Source organism: Aquarana catesbeiana, linkage group LG03 (assembly GCF_042186555.1).
Source record: "Aquarana catesbeiana isolate 2022-GZ linkage group LG03, ASM4218655v1, whole genome shotgun sequence".
NCBI classification, from domain to species: domain Eukaryota; kingdom Metazoa; phylum Chordata; class Amphibia; order Anura; family Ranidae; genus Aquarana; species Aquarana catesbeiana.
This window is the reverse complement of record NC_133326.1, coordinates 386905745-386928226: the sequence shown is the minus strand read 5'-3', so window position 1 is coordinate 386928226 and position 22482 is coordinate 386905745. Positions and strand designations below refer to the sequence as shown.

General features: G+C 40.1%; 1 protein-coding gene across 2 annotated transcripts in view; it reads right to left on the bottom strand.

Moving 5' to 3' along the window:
* The window catches only part of FNIP1 (folliculin interacting protein 1), a 145161-nt gene that overhangs the window by 41306 nt on the left and 81373 nt on the right, over window positions 1-22482 (bottom strand). Inside the window, exons 4-10 of one of the 2 annotated variants that reach the window (XM_073620691.1) lie at window positions 20156-20256; window positions 14422-14496; window positions 13698-13789; window positions 8854-8937; window positions 6411-6482; window positions 6172-6307; window positions 1654-1855 (exon numbers count right to left, since the gene is read on the bottom strand). In XM_073620691.1, the coding sequence (XP_073476792.1) occupies window positions 1654-1855; window positions 6172-6307; window positions 6411-6482; window positions 8854-8937; window positions 13698-13789; window positions 14422-14496; window positions 20156-20256 (762 nt within the window). The remainder of the gene's footprint in view (window positions 1-1653; window positions 1856-6171; window positions 6308-6410; window positions 6483-8853; window positions 8938-13697; window positions 13790-14421; window positions 14497-20155; window positions 20257-22482) is intronic. The other variant, XM_073620692.1, reaches the window with a different exon arrangement.

The following is a 22482-nucleotide window of genomic DNA, read 5'->3' as shown; positions in this document are numbered from 1 at the left end:
AGCCAAAAATGAAAAAAGCCTGTAAAGGAAACACGGCTAAATGAGAGTAGTCGTGTTTATAAGCGCTTGAAATGCCTCTAAACTCAGTGCCTGAACTCATTTTTTTGCGTTCCAAAAAAAGCCTCTAAACTCAACCGCCTAGAAAGGTCTATAAATGACCCTGTGTACATGTACTGATAAGATAACAGAGGAGAGTTCAGGAGCAGTTGAAAAAAATGCCCAACTGCGCCTAAACATCCGTTTAGCAGCAGCAGTGTACATGAGGCCTTAAGCCTGCAAGGTCCTCCTCTTCTTTTTTTTAAACAGGAATAGAGCTAGATTTTATTTCTAAGCCCAACAGGCCAGTGTCTTCTGGTCTTCATGTACCCCTTTACAAATCACATTTTTCAAAAAGTACCCCATTGTTTTTGTGAGATTTCACTTTGCTTATGCTTCTTGTGGCAGGTGTCACCTGGACAGGAAGTGAAGAAATAGTTGCCCTTATTGGGACAAAAAGCAGCCGGTCGCATCCTGAAATTTTAACAAACTAGGCTCACACCCATGAGGATAATCCACAAATTTAGGCCTGAATAGTAAGTTTTACTGTAGTGAACAAATATTCACATTCGATGAAGGGAGACAATTCTGTTATACTTAGAAACAAGAAACCAAGGGCCTTTAGACATGATCATTTCTCTAACATCTTACATCTTCAAAATATTGCCCTATTCAAAATCAGTATAACCATTTATTGTGCTAATGTTTAGTTAAAAACTAATCTGAAAATAAACTTAAAGGAGAAGTAGGTCCAAAGCTCTTTTGGCCCTGCTTCTCCTGAGAATCACAGGAGCAGTCTTTGGTTACTCCTTTCTAGGTGTAGAGGTATCGTTGACAGATACAAAATCAGACCAACACTGCGTCCACCTAGGTCCGTATGAATTTATTTTTTTATTTTTGAACTTTTTTTTTTTTTTAATTACTGCCCTCTGGACTGCAATTACTTTAAATGTTTAATAAGAAAAAATGGAGATTGTTCCGTGCAGTGCCTGTTTTTATTCCTAAAAGAGCTGCTGCCTCAACTAGGACAACTACCAGGGTAGTCTTAGATATTGAATAGGAAAGAGTGGGTATGGGCGCTGCTCTGCTGAGTATGTTAATTTATGATTTACAGGTATTTTCTATTGTCACAATTTGTATGAATGTCTAATTATAGAGCACTAGGCACTTTTATGTGATTCCATACACATTATCCAAAGGGAACCACACAACTGTATTTAGAACACTCTCAGCAGAGCAATGCCATACCCACTCTTTCCTATTCAACTTTTCATATTTATTAAATAGTAGCAGGGACAAACTAACATGTTTTATACAGAAAATATTTTTTTCAAACAGCCTTTGAAAAACGAATTTTTATCACAAAACGTGTCAGGGTGACACCTGCTGCTATTTAATAAACAAGAAACGTTGTTGCAGCCCAGAGTGCAGAAATGTTCTTTTTTTTTTTTTTCAACCCACTTGCCAGAATGCAACAAATCAGACCAGCACCCAGGTAAAATTACTACTCTGCAACGATTTTTCCAAGAAATAACGTCATAAGTACTTTGTGATTACAACTTTTATAAATTGTGTTTAATGTCAACCCATATATACAAAGACACTGTTTAAGTGTACCTGTTCTATGGCACTCTTCAACTTGTTCATGTGACTCTCAAAGAGAGGAAAGTGAGAGAAGAAAAACTCGTGGAATTTTTCGTTTTCCTCCTCATCAGATGACAAAGAGAAAATTACACCTATGGCGATCTTCTTCTTCCGCACAACACCCAGGCTGGGCCCACAGCTTTCGTCTGACATGTTAAAGCTTTCCTCTACCGACCTGTAAAAAGGAAAAGCCTTGATTTATGCCTATAACCATTTGAATAAATGAAACAGAAGCTCCGTAAAATTAAAACACAAATCCTATAAAACCATTCAAAATAAATTTGTTTTTACAGTGGGGGCGGAAAGTATTCAGACCCCCTTAAATTTTTCACTCTTTGTTATATTGCAGCCATTTGCTAAAATCATTTAAGTTCATTTTTTTCCTCATTAATGTACACACAGCACCCCATATTGACAGAAAAACACAGAATTGTTGACATTTTTGCAGATTTATTAAAAAAGAAAAACTGAAATATCATATGGTCCTAAGTATTCAGACCCTTTGCTGTGACACTCATATATTTAACTCAGGTGCTGTCCATTTCTTCTGATCATCCTTGCGATGTTTCTACACCTTCATTTGAGTCCAGCTGTGTTTGATTATACTGATTGGACTTGATTAGGAAAGCCACACACCTGTCTATATAAGACCTTACAGCTCACAGTGCATGTCAGAGCAAATGAGAATCATGAGGTCAAAGGAACTGCTTGAAGGGCTCAGAGACAGAATTGTGGCAAGGCACAGATCTGGCCAAGGTTACAAAAAAATTTCTGCTGCACTTAAGGTTCCTAAGAGCACAGTGGCCTCCATAATCCTTAAATGGAAGACGTTTTGGACGACCAGAACCCTTCTTAGAGCTGGCCGTCCGGCCAAACTGAGCTATCGGGGGAGAAGAGCCTTGGTGAGAGAGGTAAAGAAGAACCCAAAGATCACTGTGGCTGAGCTCCAGAGATGCAGTCGGGAGATGGGAGAAAGTTGTAGAAAGTCAACCATCACTGCTGCCCTCCACCAGTCGGGGCTTTATGGCAGAGTGGCCCGACGGAAGCCTCTCCTCAGTGCAAGACACATGAAAGCCCACATGGAGTTTGCTAAAAAAACACCTGAAGGACTCCAAGATGGTGAGAAATAAGATTCTCTGGTCTGATGAGACCAAGATAGAACTTTTTGGCCTTAATTCTAAGCGGTATGTGTGGAGAAAACCAGGCACTGCTCATCCCCTGTCCAATACAGTCCCAACAGTGAAGCATGGTGGTGGCAGCATCATGCTGTGGGGGTGTTTTCCAGCTGCAGGGACAGGACGACTGGTTGCAATCAAGGGAAAGATGAATGCGGCCAAGTACAGGGATATCCTGGACGAAAACCTTCTCCAGAGTGCTCAGGACCTCAGACTGGGCCGAAGGTTTACCTTCCAACAAGACAATGACCCTAAGCACACAGCTAAAATAACGAAGGAGTGGCTTCACAACAACTCCGTGACTGTTCTTGAATGGCCCAGCCAGAGCCCTGACTTAAACTCAGTTGAGCATTAGATCAAATTAAATCAAATTAGATCAAAAGGGTGCTTCTACTAAATACTGAGCAAAGGGTCTGAATACTTAGGACCATGTGATATTTCAGTTTTTCTTTTTTAATAAATCTGCAAAAATGTCAACAATTCTGTGTTTTTCTGTCAATATGGGGTGCTGTGTGTACATTAATGAGGAAAAAAATGAACTTAAATGATTTTAGCAAATGGCTGCAATATAACAAAGAGTGAAAAATTTAAGGTGGTCTGAATTACTTTCCGTCTCCACTGTATGTATACCAGAAATCCTATTATGATCATTGTGCACAACAAATTTTACTTTTCAGAAATCTTATTATGCCCATACATACATGGGATAAAACTGGATGATCAATGTCCAATTTGAGAAAATGACCCCAATGAACATGGAGGGAGAAAAAAAAAAAAAAGAAAAAAAAAAAAAAGGCCCAATAAGAGACAAATGGTGATGGTTTTGATCGACCTAAATCGATCATTTGCGGTGGTTAAAAAATAAAAGAAAAATTATATTAAAGATCCAATCGTGTTTTTCGCACCCTTGTGAATCACTTAGGCCCCTTTCATACTGGGGCGGGGGTGGCATCGGTGGTAAAGTGGCGCTATTTTTAGCGTCGTTTTAGCGGCGCTATTTGGCCGCTAGCGGGGCGGTTTTAACCCCCGCTAGTGGCAGAGAAAGGGTTAAAAACCACCACAAAGCCCTGCTACAGCAGCGCTATGCTGGCGGTATAGCCCCGCTGCACCACTGATTACACCGCTCCAAAGATGCTGCTAGCAGGACTTTTTTGAGTGTCCTGCCAGCGCACCGCTTCAGTGTGAAAGCCCTCAGGGCTTTCACATTGGAGAGACAGCAGCAGCTGTTTTAGGGCGCTTTGCAGGCGCTTTTTTTAGGCTATAGCGCACTTGCAAAGCGCCCCAGTGTGAAAAGGGTCTTAGGATCTATTGACTGTGTACAATGATTTCTTTTCCTGCCACAACTGATTGAACTTGATCAATGGAAACCATGCTTGATCATCGTCGGATTCAATCAATTTGTCAAAACGGATGTTGACTGCTCAGTTATCGCACCGTGTATGGCCACCATTACACAAACATTAATTGTCTGGGGTCTGTGGTTGAAGTGGAATTTGCAGGGGGCAATTTTATGAAAGGTAATATTGTTCTTATAAATTAGGACTCCTAGCAACTATGCTATTAAATCTGTACTGTGAAAAATAAGGGGGGGATGTCTTAGCTGGCCTTCTAAAAATGCCAATAACCTGGCAAGCCCCAGCTTCAAAACTTTATGACTCAATGGGGTTGATTTACTAAAACTAGAGAGTGCAAAATCTGGTGAAGCTCTGCATAGAGACCAAATAATGTCCAGGTTTTATTGTTAAAGCTTAATTGAACAAGCTGAAGTTAGAAGCTGATTTGGCTACCATGAACAGCTGCACCAGATTTTGCACTCTCCAGTTTTAGTTAATTAACCCCATTGATTCACAACAACTATATAATAGTGATGTTAGAACTCCCAACCTGAATGGATGTTCAAGGCCAGTATATTGAAGTATTGAAGAAACTGGATAATCATGACAGTTAGGAAACTAACATTTTCATAGAAAAAGATCAGCAGAGGCAGCCCACTTGACTCTCTCAGTACATGTCTGTTTAACCACTTCAGCACCGGAAGATTTTACCCCCTTAATGACCAGAGCATTTTTTACGATACGACACTGCGCCGCTTTAGCTGACAATTGCGTGGTCGTGCGATGTAGTACCCAAACAAAATTGTCCTTTTTTTCCCACAAATAGAGCTTTCTTTTGGTGGTATTTGATCACCTCTGCGGTTTTTATTTTTTGCGCTATCATCAAAAAAAACTCACAATTTTGATAAAAAAGCAATATTTTTACTTTTTGCTATAAAAAATATCCCCCAAAAAATATATAAAAAAATACAAATTTCTTTCTCAGTTTAGGCTGATATGTATTCTTCTACATAATTTTGGTAAAAAAAAAAGAAAAAGTGTATATTGATTGGCTTGCGCAAAAGTTATAGCGTCTACAAAATAGGGGATAGATTTATGGCATTTTTATTTATTTATTTTTTTATTAGTAATGGCGGCGATCTACGATTTTTATTGGGACTGCGATATTGCAGCAGACAGATCGTACACTTTTGATACTATTTTGGGACCATTGACATCTATACAGCAATCAGAGCTAAAAATAGCCACTGATTACTGTGTAAATGTCACTGGCAGAGAAGGGGTTAAACACTAGGGGGCAATCAAAGAGTGAAATGTGTTCCCTCAGCGTGTTCTTACAGTAGGGGGGGATGGGCTACCTAGGACATGACAGAGATCACTGCTTCCGATGACAGGGAACATTAGATCTCTGTCATGTCACTAGGCAGAACAGGGAAATGCCTTGTTTACATTTCCCCGTTCTGCAACTCCTCATTGCGATCGCGGGCCACCGGCGGACATCAAGTCCACAGAACCGTGCCACCAGCGGCGTGCGTGCACCCGGGATTACGAAGGGATGTACGGGTACACCCTTTTGTACACCTGTGCCATTCTGCTGACGTACATCGGCGTTAGCAGCGGTCCGGAAGAGGTTAAAGAAAACCATGTACAACTTTTAGTCACATTCCTACTAAGAGAAATAATGTGCTAAAAATGATTGTAAAGTCTAGTTTTTTTTTAAAATAACAAACATGTTATACTTACCTCCTTGGTTCAGTTGGTTTTGCACACAGCAGCCTGGATCCTCCTCTTCTCAGGTCCCTCTTTGCTGCTCCTGGCCCCTCCCTCCCATCGAGTGCCCCCATAGTCAGCAGCTTCCTATGGGGGCACTGGAGCCAAGTCACGGCTCCATGTGTCCATTCAGACACAGGGCCCCGCACCCTCTCTCCCCTGATTGGCTGACTGACTCCTTTAAACACAAGAAGCAATATGTTTGTTCTTACCATCGAGGAAATACGCCATTCTCCAGGCTGGTAGTTTGACTACGACGCCAGCGTCGCTGGTAGCTACTGGCACAGCTGCTGTTAAGTGATGAGCTTGGAGATGGGAAAGGGGTGATCAGAAGACTACTGAGCGAGGCTGTAGATAGTTAAAATGGACAAACACAGTACAATTCAATGTTTTCAAAATGCATGTCAGTATACATGTTACAGAAATAGTCTTTTAACAAAAAGAGCCTCACCAGATCTTGCAATTCCACTATCTCTGTCATCATTCAACCCCCGGCCAGGCATGTCCATTGGATTGCTATGTACTGTAAAACAAAACCGGTAAGTCATACAAAACAAATGCAGAGACCCTGTGAGCACCAAGCAGATAATTGGGCACCCTTCTAAAGTGAAGTGAACTAAAATTGAAGATAATGTCTAGTGAGGGATTTTGATAACCAAGTGTAGCAGTCATGCAAACCCACCACCAAAAGCCACAGCTCAGCTGAACAAGATTATATCTCACATCAGTCCAATTGAATAGTTGAATATATCAATCCCATTAGCAACAGTGAGTTATCCTAGAAAGCCTTTTATTGGCATTAAAAAAGGTCAGAGTTCTGTATTTGTTGTTTGGATATAATAAAAATGTAGATCCAATTTTTTTTCCAGTACATTATTACACTATGTAATAGTGTATGTGCAGTTCAGAACAATTTACCAAAGCGGTTTGATTAACAACCTCAAATCAGTGTCACCAAATGGCAATATAAAACAATACATCTGACCATGTTCCATTTGTGGAAATGTCCATTAGCACATGAAGGTGACAGTGAAAAAGCTTTACAATACAAAAAGTCATTTTAAAGATCTTTGTGCTGTAATGACTCCTTTGTATAGCTAATATATTGATTTGAAAATGCTGCAATTTTACAAAAATAACTTTGTGGAAATAGTAGCTATACAATTAAGAGGCCTACTTCTGTTCAGCCGGGCTTTTACACACCTGGATTGACAGGCCATGTGTTTGTAAAGGAAACCAGAAACTCAACATTTTAAAACTGACAGAGGCGTGCAAAGGTATGTTGAAAAGAGTGAAAGTCAGCTGTGGAAATAAGGTTTTCCTTTTGCTTTACCTTAAAATGTATGTAAACCAACCTCGTATTTTCCAGTATGTTTGCTATTATGCCTTACTGATTATGGCTTTAAGTAAACCTCAACATTTCTTTCCTGGAGATCCTGCCAGTACCAACACTTCCCATTTCTTGTCTCCCCAGACAGTGCAACACCAAACAGAGAGAATGTGCACAGCAGGCTGATGGCACGTCTGTTAATTGTGAGCCAGTGGCTTAGCTTTGTCAGCCCGCAACAGGAGTGCTCTTACTGGCAGTATCTCCTGGTAAGACATTTTGAAACAGATGGCAAAAACAATTGGTTTAACCACTTGAATTCTGGAAGGTCTTACCCCCTTCATGACCAGGGCATTTTTTTTGCTATTCGGCACTGCACTACTTTATCTGGCATTTGCGCGGTCATGTAACAATGTAAGCAAATTCAATTTATATAATTTTTTTTTCACACAAATAGAGCTTTCTTTTGGTGGCATTTGATCATAAACGAAAAAAAGACCGAAAATTAAAAAAAAATATATATTTTTTTTACTTTCCACTATAAAATATATCCAATTAAAAAGGTTTTCAAAAATCGAATTTCTTCACAAATGTAGGCTAAAATGTATTCTGCTACGTGTCTTCGACCAAAGAAAACCCCAATAGGTGTATAATTGGTTTGTGTGACAGGTATAGCATCCACAAATGATAGTATATATTGCAATTTTTATTTATTCTTTTTATACCAGTAATAGCAGCAATCAGTGTTATAGTGGGACTGTGATAGTGTGGCTGGGAATCTGATGCTGACTGATGCTGGGTGGGAACTGATTAACTGACACTGACATCTCCAGTGACACTAATACAGTGATCAGTGATAATTCTATACATGGTCACTGCACTAAGGACACTGGCCGGGAAGGTGTTAACATCTAGGGACAATCAAAGGGTTAACTGTGTGCCTAACAATGTGTAATGTATGCTGCTTTGACTAAGCGTCATTCAGAGCTGTGTGCTGTTAGTAAACACAGGGCTCTAAACTGTCATTAGTGAAGCCGATCAGCAGGCCCCAACCATGAGTCATAAATGCTGGGACCTGGTAAAAAAAAAAAAGCTTGTGCTGTAGTGAATGATAGCGTGCACCCTCTACCCCAAAATATCCGATCACGTACATTTACGTGATCCAGCACGGCCGCACTGCCATAGTAAATGTGCGCTAGGCGGTGCGCAGATAAAGAAACAATGTCAGCAACTTAAGAAGTTGCAGGTAAAAGCACAAAAATGAAGTATTTTAAATGTTTATTGCTAGTGTTTTTCCTATTCATAAAAGTTGCAATGTGCCTCTGAACTAGAGACTAGTCAATTCCTGAGGCCATCTCCCTCCTTTCTTTCATTTCATAGCCCTGTACTCTTTGAGGAAGATCTAATTACCCTCTGTGCTGACCCAGCTCCTTCATCCATCCTTTCCAGCCAAGTCATCCAAACTATGCTAAATGTTTTTTTTTTTAAATCCTTATTTCCACAGTAGATGCCAAATGTAGCGCATGCAATGGAATACAGAGGCTACACTACACCTCACACAGCACACCTGCAAAAAAAGAAGCACTCCGGATGAGGCGGAGCGGGCCCTGCTCAGAGAATGCCCGCCTGGGGCTGCAGAGCTGAGACAGACCTAAATATTCAAATGCAGAACACATATGGAAGAGAATACAGTTAAAAGGGAAGTATAACAGCATGGAGAGAAAATAAAAAGTACAGGGGAAAAACACAGGCCGTAGACAGTCATTTGATTTAAGTGGAACTCCAGGCAATCTCCTAAGAAGAAACAACTTTGCAGCTTCCGGCATCTCTTATCTGTTTATTGGATAATGAATCGGTAGTGAAAGAATGGTACACAGCAGAAATGGGAAATAACGGTGTCTACTTGCCTGGCTATGTAAAGTGGCAGCGGTATGTGAACTACATGACTGAACATTTTCGCATAGGTTTTGGCAGATAAAACTACATTTAAACTCAAAATTTAGCAGTTCTCCCAAAGATCTGCTTTAAGATGGAAGTGAGCACAAATTTGCTACATAAAACTCCAACTGTATATGATTTTTTTAAAAATGGGGAAGGAAAAAATGAAGTTGCTACCCAAAGCAGCAATGTTCTGTTGTCAGTTCAGATTTAGAATAAAAGCTGAAACTTGATTGGTTGCAGAGAGCAATAACTTTATTGTTCGTTGCACTAGTTTTCATAAATCAAAGTAAAAGATTAAAAAAAAAGTAGTCATTCACAAATCTTTAACAAAAGCATAAGTGTCCCATTGCACTCCTCTAAAAAGAACTGCCACTTTTCTAAAAATATGGATCCTTATCCTGGTATGTTTGTGAATTGAGCATATTGCACCTAGTTCTGCAATAAGACAGGTGAACAATTTCAACATGCATGATGTCAATGTGACGTGCAGAATAAAGTCAGGATGCTGGTGGGACATAAAACTGGGCCATTTTATTGAGATCCTAAAATTAAAGATTTTTGTCTGGAGTTCCACTTTAACAAATTCTGAGAGCTGCTCAAGTTGAGCTTTGCTTTTCCTATGTTAAATGTAAATTGGATAGAAAGAAAGCTCCCCTGTGACAGAAAATACACTCCACTTCTAATAACTCAAATTTCTTTGCTGAAAAAAAACAAAAACTATCACTTTTACAGCTGCGTGAAAATACTCAACATTGTGCTCACTCACATGATTTTAATAATCTGCAAAGAGCAAATAGAGTAGTAACCGGTGACATTTGGATTTTAACATTTAACCATATAATCAGCCAATAGAAAAATGACTGATGGTTAGCACAGGTTACTGCACTGTGCACATTATTGTTTATACTAAATAAATAAGACAACTATTAGACCCCTTTCACACTAAGGCGCTTTCACGCAAAAAAAAAAAAAAGCACCTGAAAAGCTCATGAAAACCAATTTCCATTAAAATAAATTATAAATGATTTCACACTAGGGTGGTGCAGTAAAAAAAATTCCTGCAAGCAGCATCTTTGGAGCATGTTTGAAGCGCTAAAAAAGTGCCTCAAAAGCGCCCCTCTCCATTGATATGAATGGGAAGCGCCTCAAAAGCACCTAAAAAGCGCCTCACAATGGTTCTTTTGAGTCACGTGACCTTCAAAAAAGTGCACCGCTAATGCCTCAACAGCGCCGCAAAAGCACACATGTTTTGTGGGCAGTTTTCAAGCACCTCAGTGTGAAAGCAGCCTTAATATGCTGAATTAAACAAATGGCCAATCCAGATAAACTGCTTTTATACAGATTTATTTTTATATAACTATACACATCAATAAAATAAATATATTTGTATCAGTAAATTGAGTCAGAGGGAGATGTCAGCAAAATAGATACAGTATATTACATTTATCAGGATTAAATATATACTAGAAACAAACATACATTGCTTTCATTACATTACTGGTTAAACTATGCTTTTCTGTAGTAATGGTTATGCTTTCTAAAGGGCTTATTTTGGCTAATAAAAATAAAATATATTTAATTTCTTTAAAAGCCTAAAAAACAGAATGGTCAAGAAATAAGTTTATGTATAACAAGGTTATATATAGTATATACAAATCTGCAACATAAAGCACAAAAAAGCATGTGTAGAATTAAACAGAATTGTAAACCCGAGACTTAAATCTAGTCAAGTAAATCCAGAAAAGCAAATGATTAACACATTATTTATTAGAGCAAGAATGTTTTTTCATATAAATAAAATAATAATGCATAACAAACAGCAGGATTATTGAGGGAAATTGTTATGGGTCAACTTGTTACATTTTTCCCATTGTAAACCAATTTTAGTGTTTTTTTTTTTTTTTTTACTAGATGTATATAATCTGTGCCATATATTAACCGTTTATTTGTAAAACACAGGTTTCCAAAAGAATTGTGGTTTTGCTTAAGACACAAAACAGCAGAAGTAGCTCTTTCTAAGACACATTGAATCATCTCTCATTGAATCTTCCTACTCCGGGGGGGCGCTACTTGTAGGTCGTAGAAATGTTTGTGGGAGACTCTTTCCCATGGCTGCGTGTTACTGTAGCATGAGGTTGTGTCAAAGACTCTTTCGCACTATGTGTTACTGAATGCTGCATGTGATTATAGTGAGTACTATAGTAGGGAAACAAACTATCTAAAAATAAATAAATAAAAATGATAAAGCTAGCCATACTCTAATAGATTTCTAATTAACCGTGTCCTCCATCCGCACAAATGGCATGGGTGGACAAATTCATCCTGCCTCCTCCTGCTGCAAAAATAAATATTTGCTTTTGGATTTAGGGCCCCTTGCACAGGGGCGTCATAATTTACTGATATTTACTCAGGAACTTGTGACATCTTTGTACGAGGGTCCAAAAACTGTGTGTAAAGACCTGAGTAATGTTGAGTATAGACCAGTAACATTTTTCTTCATTGCCAGTATTGTAATAGTCTCATTTATACTTCTGATGCCTGCGTGCAAGTGGCCAAAAACGAGTAAACACGCAAGTAAATTACTGCACACAAATGGAAAATTTTCTATTTTTGTTTTAATGCTTTGTTCTCATTGCTGTATTAGTGATCGTTCCTCAGCTGTGTGCAATGTCCCATAGACTACAATGCATCTCATTTCAGATCAGTAAAAAGATTCCCATGTGCAACAGGCTCAGGACCAAAACTTTCATTTACACCAGTGTGTTTTATTTTATTTTTTTTATAAATGACCAACAATGAAAGTTGTACAAACTGTTTTGGCAACATGAGTTTCTAATTTCCAACTGTCATTGAGAAACGCACTTGAGCAGGCATGAGCAGACTCCTTCTGGAAGTCAGATCATAGGGGAAAGCCCCTCACTCAGGTCAACAGCTTTCTACTTAACCACTTCACACCCAGGCCAATTCTGACATTACTCTCCTACATGTAAAATTCATCAATTTTTTGCTAGAAACTTACATAGAACCCCCAAACATTTTATATGTTTTTTTAGCAAAGGCCCTAGAGAATACAATGGTGGTCGTTGCAACTTTTTATCTTGCACGGTATTTGTGCGGCAATTTTTCAAACACGTTTTTTTTTGGAAAAAAAACAGTTTCAGGCTTTAAAAAAAAACAAAACATTAAAGTTAGCCCAATTTGTTTGCATAATGTGAAAGATGAAGTTATGCCAAGTAAATAGATACCTAACATGTCATGCTTCAAAATTGCACATGCTCGTGGAATGGCGCCAAACTTTGATATTTAAAAATCCCCATAGACGACGTTTTAAAATTTTTTACTGGTTACATGTTTTGAGTTACAGAGAACGTCTAGGGCTAGAATTATTTCTTTCGCTCTAACGTTCGTGGCGATACCCCACATGTGGTTTGAACACCGTTTTCATATGTGGGCGGGACTTACGTATGCATTTGCTTCTGTGTGCGAGCTCACGGAACAGGGGCGCTTTAAATTTTTTTGTTTTTTTTATTGTTAATTTGACACTTTAAAAAAAAGTTAAAAATGTTTTGATCACTTTTATTCCTATTACAAGGAATGTAAACATCCCTTGTAATAGGAATATGGCACGATCTGTTCTTTTTACAGTTAGATATGGGGTCAATAAGACCCCATATCTCACCTCTAGGCTGGTAAAGCCTAAAATCCAAAAAAAAAAAAAAAAAAAACGATCGCGGCTTCCCAGCCGTCACAGTGCCATTTTTTTTTAATGCAGAGACTCCGGCGACCATCTGGTCTGCTGGAAATCTCTATTGTTACCATCCGGGGCCGGCGGATCCGTTCTCCGACTCACCAATGGAAGCGGTGAGTCGGTAAAAGCACCACAGGGCGGCGGGAGGCGTCCCCTCCCTGCTGCCCGTAAGAACGATCAAGCGGCGGAACAGCTGCTATGATCATTCTTATGGTGCAGGGAATCGCCGGCTGAAAATGGCAATATCTGAATGATGTCTGTAGCTGCAGGAATCATTCAGATATCACTGCACACAGTCAAGGATGTTCCTGAACGTCCTATGGGTGCGAAGTGGTTAAATATTACATAAAAAAAAAATATTAAGTAAAACAGACTTACTTTGCCCAAATGTGGACTGTTCCTTTAATGCAACGCTGTCAAGTAAAACATAGGAGCTGCCAATGATCACCTTCTCCATACAGTGCTAATTGGCTCATATATTAATACTTTTTGATTCACTTACCCAGGAACAAGTATGCAGATCAGAAAAATTGAATAAAAAGCAGAAGTCTGCATACTGGCCCTGTGATAAGGCAACCAGAATGACAGCCATCAAACTAGTATTTTCAGGTTTCCAATGGTAGCGTGCCTGTTTCTCTAATGACACGTCAGTCAGATTTTAAGTCACATGTATGTGAAATGTAATTATGACCATTAGATGACATTACTCTATAAATTATTACCTATGTTTCCAAGGAGACCATTCATAATGCTGCTGTTCTCAGCTTTTAGTGTGTTGTTGTCATGGCTTATGTACTCAAGGCTGTCTTGTAATCTGTAGTTGAAAACACATGAAAAACAATTCAAATTACTTTCAAGGTGACACCCACAAAGCTGTCTACAGTGCTACCTTTTGGTAATCTTACCTGCCGATATGCTGAAAGGGCGTGTTTGATACCTAAACTTAACTAACTCACTATAGGTACATATTTTAATGGTTTATGTAGGGTATTGTGCAAAATCTGTGCAACAGCAGATCAGAAAACATTCTGCACAGTTCTGCCTGCTCTACAGTGATAATGGTGAAATCAGACTGAGTGCGCTGGGTTTCCCGTACACGAATACATGTTAAATATACCTGGTAACCTGAGCAATGGTCATATATACTATGGCTTACTAGGTACAACCTGTTTTGTGCCATGCTTTCTATTAACAGAGCAAAACAGCATAAACAGTTAAAAAGCTGATGGCAAAAATGCTTTGGAGATGAAAGCTTGAATCTGTGCCAGTGATACCACAGTGGCTTTCACAATAGATAATGACATAATCCAGCAGCTGTTCTGTTCAAAGCGAACAGTCCAGCAGAGCTAAACTCATGCAATCTTGTTCACGGCATATATAGAATTACTACACCTTCTATTAACTAAGATGCTCCAAGCTAGTCTGTGGATGTGAAAACAAACTCACGTGTTAAGGCTGCCATAGATGCTGCTCCCAGTCCGTGCAGTGAACACTTTGCTCAGCATCAGTTGAGGAGGTGAGCTAGACAAAGATAAAGACTATTAAACTGACTGTTCAAAAGGTTTTACCATAAATGAAGCAAAATGAAACCAGACAGAACATTTACTGTACTATTAATTACAAGCAATTAAGGCAGACAGTATGAATATATACACATTTTCTTAATGAAGGAGCAAGCAAAACAGGAACGATGAACATGAGTAGATGTTTTAAGTTTTACAAATAAACATTTGATACATAACTAAGAACTCTCAGAGCACTGAGTAGAATGATAATTATCTTCTTACAAGCATGAGGTCTCCCACTAAAACCTAAGGGGATTCCGAAGGGAGAGGGAGAGAAGGGTGTCTTTGCTCTTTACTTATAAACGTCACTTTGAGCTACTGAGCTATAAAATCACTTTATAGTAGGGAGTGAGAGAAGGAAAAAATAGAAAACATTTGAAAACAAGTCTAAGTCTCCATTCACACTAACGCAACTCCAAAGTTGCATGATTTCCAGTGCGACTTTGACCTGACTTTACACTCAATGGATCCAAGTCTGATCAAAAGTCGCACCAAAGTGGTGCAGGCACCTTATCAAAATCGCTGCAACTTTAAATTGCATCGATCTGAATGGGTGCCATTGAAAAGAATGGCTGCAACTTGCCATGTCCAAAGTCACATGACAAGTCGCACAAGTGTGAATGGAGCCTTAAACTCCACCCTGTGAAAATAAATGGCAATGCATAATATTGATATCCGCTGTTTTCAAAATGAACTGATTCCCGACCACCGCACGCCAATGTACATCGGCAGAATTGCACGAATGCGCAAAAGGGCATAGCTGTATGTCCCTTTGTAATTCAGGGCTAGTGGGCACGCGTTGGGAGTGTGCCCATGGGTCCCGCGGACTCGACGTCTGCCGGTGGGCCGCAATCGCGTCGAGAAGAGGCAGAACGGGGAAATGCAAACAAGGCATTTCCCTGTTCTGCCTAATGACATGAAAGGGATCTCTACTGCTCCCTCTCATCAGGAGCAGTGATCTCTGTCATGTCCTAGGTAGCCCATCCCCCCCACAGTTAGAACACACCTAGGGAACACAGTTAACCCCTTGATCGCCACCCTAGCGGAATCCCCTTCCCTGCCAGTGACATTTATACAGTAATCAGTGGCTATTTTTAGCTCTGATCGCTGTAAAAATGTCACTGGTCCCAAAATAGTGTCAAAAGTGTCCAATCTGCCGATCTGTCGACGCAATATCGCAGTCTCGATAAAAATTGCAGATCACCGCCAATACTAATAAAAAATAATAAAAATGACATAAATCTAGCCCCTTTTTTGCAGACGCTATAACTTTTGCGCAAACCAATCAATACTTATTGTGATCTTTTTTTACCAACAATATGTACAGGCCAAAACTGAGAAAGAAATTTGTTTTTTTATAGATTTTTGGGGGATATTATAGCAAAAAGTAAAAAATATTGCTTTTTTTCTCAAAATTATCAGTCTTTTTTTGTTTATAGCGCAAAAAATAAAAACCACAGAGGTGATCAAATACCACCAAAAGAAAGCTCTATTTGTGAGAAATAAAGGCCATCTGTTTTGTTCAGGTACAATGTCGCACGACCGCGCAATTGTCAGTTAAAGCGACACAGTGCCGTATCCCAAAAAATGCTCTGGTCATTAAGGAGGTAAAATCTTCCGGGGCTGAAGTGAAGTGGTTAAGCAAAGTAAAAATGCTTGTTACATTTTTAGTCTTTAGCCTTGAGCATAAGGAAAGAAAGAAAAAAAAAAAAAGAAAAAAAAAAAGAAGGAGACACACACACACAAAAACCACTATATTATGTTTTTCATACAAACCCTTTCCTAAAAGAGGTGTGGAAGTTACCATTGCAGAGTTCACCTTACAACTATTTGATTGGCTGTAATGCTGGCACTCTTCTGTCAAAACGTTGTGGCATATTAATAAAGCAGTGAATCGAAAATTTAGCAAAACATTGTCTGCAGCAGAATCTTCCATGTCTATGTGTTCTATTGATTTTCCACTAGGGAATGTTTGGTGAAAGTCACATTCACTGCTTTATAAATGGACCCTCGTGAGCCATTGTCCTGGAACAAGTATACAGACAAGGATTTCTGACATTACTTCAGCTTCCCTCGTCTCCATGCTTGTTCTCCAACACAGACTGGGAAAATACTAGAACCTATTAGTTATCTTATCAGCCAGGAACTAGCATTTTAGGAAGAAATTCAGTAATGGCAGTCCCATATTTCCTCTGGGAAAAGTTCACTTTGAATTGAACCCTCAGTAAAAATATGAACTCCTATTTTGTTGTACACCAACTGCATTCTAATTACATGATCTAAATCAGGGTTCAGCAACCTGTACATCGTGGACAGGTGACTGGTAGATCGCCGTCTGGGCTTACTGACCCACCATTCCAGAGCATCAGAGAGAGTACAATGCAGAGGGACTACTTGTAAATTTGAATCTGTAGTAAGGAGCAAGAGCCACATAAGCCGATGCCTCCTCTGTAGTACTGGCTTCTGTCCCATGCAGAGTGATACCAACTACACTCCACCTCTTATCCTGGCTAGTTGTCTCCAGATGGGTGCCAGTAGAAGGAAAGAAGAGATCTTCAGTGCAGTGTGAAGCAATACATTTAGCATAATAGTATAGGGCTGCTTTGACACTGATGTGCTGTGGTTTACCAACACTGCGGGTGCAGTGCAGTGTACCTGCAGCTTTCCTGCGGGTTTGCTGCGCTTAGCCACAGGTTTCTAATATATCCTGCTGTTTTACCACCCCCCCCAACTTTAAGTGTGAATGAGCCCCAAGGGTGCCACTGCCAAATGCAACTAAGGACTCATTCACAAGTGCAGCAGGCACTGCTGCTACTCTGAAAATCTGAGTGTGTGTTGACAGGTGGTATGTTGCCCTCCTTACCACTCGATTTAAACCCATGATTGCCGTGCAATGCACACGATTGCGACAAGGTAGTATAGCAATTAGAGGTTTAAATCAGGTGTGAGCAGGCGACACTGTACCCGGTGATCTTCGACTTCTCCCATGTTGTTCAGGTAGATTTCAATCTCTTTAAGGTTGCCTACCCCTGATCTGAATACTTCAGAGATATATTACAAGTAGTTACCCAATTTGCACAGAGCAGCCCAGATCCTCCACTTCTCAGGTCCCTAGCTGGGGCTCCTGGCTCCTCCCTCCTGTTGAGTGCCCCCACAGCAAGCAGCTTGCTATGGGGTCATCCAAGCTGAGCTCCAGCTCCGTGTGTCCATTCAGACATCGAGCTGCAGTTCAGCCCCCCCCTCTCTTCTCCTGATTGGCTGAGTTTTATTGACAGCAGTGGGGGCCAATGGCACCACTGTTGTATCTCAGCCAATCAGGAGGGAGAGTCCAGGACTTACAAGGCACTCATGGATATCACTGGATAGAGATGGGGCTCAGGTAAGTATTAGGGGCCCGAAGGGGGGCTGCTGCACACTGAACGCTTTTCATCTTAATGCATAAGGATAAAAAAAACCTTCTGACATTACAACCACTTTAACTCCAACCTATTCCTAAGCCTAAAAGCCCTTTCACACTGGGGCGGGGGCGACGGTAAAACGCCGCTATTATTAGCGGCGTTTTACCGTCGGTATGCGGCCGCTAGCGGGGCGTTTTTACCCCCCGCTAGCGGCCGAGAAGGGGTTAAATACCACCGCAAAGCGCCTCTGCAGAGGCGCTTTGCCGGCGGTATAGCCGCGCCGTCCCATTGATTTCAATGGGCAGGAGCGGTGAAAGAGCGGTATACACTCCGCTACTTCACCGCTCCGAAGATGCTGCTAGCAGGACTTTTTTTACCGTCCTGCCATTGCATCGCTCCAGTGTGAAAGCCCTTTCGGGTCGGTTTGCAGGCGCTATTATTAGCGCAATAGCGCCTGCAAACCGCCCCAGTGTGAAAGGGCTCTAAGCATTAAAGTGTAACTAAAATTATTTCTTTTTTTTTTTTTTTTTTTTAAAGATTTGGATACAGTGGAGATGGATTAGGACACCTGTCAGTTTTTTTATTGCGGTCTGTGCCACCATTAGGGAATTTCATCCTCTCTATTTGTCCTGTTGACTACCATCATCAAAAGTGAAACTGAAAGAAAATCCCAAATTATGAGTTAACACCAGAACAGAATTAGGGGGGGGAAACTTCCACTGGGGACACTAGTACTGGTGACCCCTGTGACACATCGGGGCTCCCTCACTTTGGAGGGATTTTCTCTCACTGTTTTGTCTATAGGACAGGAAGTGAAGGGAAATCTCTCCTTTGGGACACAGATGACAAAAAAAAAAAAACTGACAGGGGTTATAACCATCCTTTACTCTATCCAAAAAAAAAAAATGTTTTGCCTTAAGTTAAACCTGAACTCCAGGCAAGCAGCTAAATAGGTATTATGTCCATCGAGCCCTCGGATTTCCACAACTCTGCCCACCCTTTCTGACACAAAGAGCCTGATTTTTTTTTCACTGCTGCAGCTACAGTAAGTGACACTTACAGATCTTGTCCCTTTTTCAACCTGTGACAGTGAAAATAAAAGCGGAAAACGTAAAGCTCACCTCCCTGTCACTCTGCTCTCTCCTCCTATCAGCATGTTACCTTTTAGCACATTAGCACTGCAACACAACTGGCTGTCTCTTTGTGCGGCTTCTCCCTTCCCTAGTCTAGAATCTGCTGTAAGAGGATTGCAATGAACAGATATCAAATCCATTTGTTGATGTAATACTGAATTCATTTTACTGAACACAATTTTTGTCCTTTATTTTTTTCTGGAGTTCACCCTAAACTCATACATTATCACTTGTGCTATCATGACAATACAAAATTACCAATTTAACTGAAATATTAGGGCCCTTTCACACTGGGGCGGTTTGCAGCCACTATTGCGCTAATAATAGCGCTGCAAACCGACCTGAAACAGCCGCTGCTGTCTCTCCAATGTGAAAGCCCCGAGGGTTTTTAACCCTTTCTCGGCCGCTAGCGGGGGCGGTTTTACCGACAGTAAAGCGGCGCTTTACCGCCGACGCCGCCCCCGCCCCAGTCTGAAAGGGGCCTTATTCACATTTAATATCCAAAATACAAACACAGTGATGCTGAAATTACTTCACATAATACAACTGTCCTCCCACTGGTGCCATTTGTCCTGGCTATGTTTAGCAGTCTATGAAACCACTGCGTAATGTGTATGACTACATCCTGGAAGAATATGCCTAATCTGATTGTCATCTTAACTGATGAATTGGACGTTTCTGCTTCTATGGACTCCAAGAGCCATTCTGGAAAGAACACATTTCTATATGGACGATTGCAGCCTTCATTGTATTCACTATGGCAATTTTAGAAGGGAGTAAGCACATCAGTGCCACAGGGAGGTAAAAGGCAGAGTAGCTTATAAACCATACAGTGTAATGACAGACATTACATATAAACCTATGTCGATGTAGAGGAATAATATATATATGGTCCTTTACAGGCCAGTTATAAAGGTAGCACAGCAAGGTGATGGTGGTACATGGTTAAACAAACTGGAAAATGCTGTTCTAATAATATTCATAACACAAACCTTTTTGAAAAGAATGGTGCAACAGAACACACAATATTTATACAGTAAGCTCTTCTACAACAGATAAAACGAATATAGATCTAAAAGCCTACCGTATCTGATGAATTTTTAGGGTCGAGCCTTTGTAGCTCATGGCCACAGAACCAAACATCATTTCTCCAAGCATGTTGCAATCCGAAGAACATCGAGAACTCTATAAATTGAAGGAGACATAGGATTACAGTTGTATTTTTTTAGTTTTACAAAAAGCAAGCGGTCTTATACAAATAATTTGTACTTTGAAGCCTTGCAAAATGTCCAACTTAATTTCCATGTACAATTAAGTCCAACGTTCCTATTATATTATCTTGATTTATTTCATTTTTTACATATTACAAGTATTTATTTAGCACCATACAGTTATGCTGTAATATATATATATATATATATATATATATATATATATTTATTACATTCACTTTAGTCCCTGTCCTCAAGGAACAATCTAAGGTCCCCAACTCACATTCACAATACTAGGGCCGATTAGACAAGATCCAATTACGGTAACCTACGAGCATATCTATGGAGTGTGGGAGGACACTGGAGTACCAGAAACCCATCCAGGCAATGAGAGAACATGCACACTCAATGCAGGTATTGTCTTAGTAGGGATCAGAACCAATGAACCATTAGATTCAAGTGTTGTGAGCAGAGGTGCTAACCAAAAATAATCTGGTAAGTATTAAACTTTACGAACCCATATAAAACTGTTAAAACAATAGAACAGTAAAATGACAGGTATTTGATAGAAGTGTTAAGAAACCTTATTGAGCAAAATGTAATGGTGCAAAGAAACACATAGCATTAAAGTCTAACTATAGATAAAACACTTTTTTTCATTTTGGATAGAGCGGGGGGGGGGGTCAACAACCTTGTTAGGTTTTTTTATTCTCGTTATTTTCTCTGCACTTCCTGAACCATACCCAAACAGGAAGTCAGAGGAAATCCCAAAAAATTAAGGGAATCTCTTGGGGACCCCCAGGTCAAGAGAACTAATGTCCCTCTGGGAGATTTCCCCTCTATTGCTTTTCTGGGGACAACCAAAATGTGGGATTTTCTTTTACTTTCACTTTCAGTGATAACGGTAAACAGGGCAAATAGAGGGGGTGGATCTCCCTAATGGGGACATAGACCACAATAAATTGACAGGTGTTCTAATATTATTGTTTATTAATTAATATTGTTTGTAATTAATATTTATTGTTTTTAAGGTTGAACTGGATGGACTTGTGTCTTTTTTCAACCTGACTAACTATGTAACACCTCTCCACTCTATTCAAATCTAAAAAAAAAAGTTTTGCCTTTAGTTATACTTTAAACAGAACCTTTTACTGATGTTGTTAAGTTAACAAATGTCACTGACTACACCCAAATTTATAAAAAAACAGGCTTCAGTGTGCTTTGTCTAGCTTTATTAAAGTTGGATGTAATCTGACATCATTCACGTGCAACTTCCTGCTCTCCTGCTGAGTTTGTAAAGCATGTGGGGGATTTTAATGCAGGCTTGGAGGTTTGAAATCTCTCTACATGTCTAAAATATAATTGGCGGTCACAAATGCACCGAGTTCACACTTCCTTTAGTAAGCCTGGTATCTTATTTGGTTACACTTACTGTTTCTTTTTCCCACAACAAAAATAAAGAACAAGCAAATTAGCAGAGCTGCCAGCCACCACTTGATATGCAATATATGACACTTTTACTGCTTTGGGCTAACTAGAAAGAAAGAGTACAGATTGCTTGTGGTTTGCAGCTCACTACTCACATCCCATAACTAAGCTCACAGTTTGCTTTCGGCTGTTTACTGTTCTGATTGTGCTCATTGCTGCACAGTAACAATTTCAAGAGTGGAAAGAAAAATAAAACTGGTATAACTGGAACATTTTCTAATATGTTATGCAGTAAAGACACAAATTGTAACATATTAAATCCAAAAGACATCAGTGAGTGAGAAAACATGCACACCAATCAGCCATACCAGTATGACCAATTTACCTTTTTTCCGAATGATCACACAGGTGACAAAAAGTCCCCTATATGATGATTTTTTGGTGACAGGTTCTCTTTAAAGAGACATCCGGGGCCTAAACTATTGCACTGCATTAGATTCTTCCACGGGCTGTATGGCTGGAAAAGTGAGAGGGGACCCAGAGGTGATGTCATACAAGTCACTTACAGGTCAGAAAGAAGGAGAGGCGAGCAGTCACGTCCACTCAGATCCCTCCCCTCTACCTGATGGCAGCCACCATGCCAGTCCTGAGCACACAGATGAGCAAGCAGAGCTCTGGATACATGGTGGGGGTGCGCGAGGGGGGGGGGGGTAATGTGATCGCTCAATTCTCTGTCTTCGAGCCTAGTCGATGCTGCAGCCACATAGTAGGA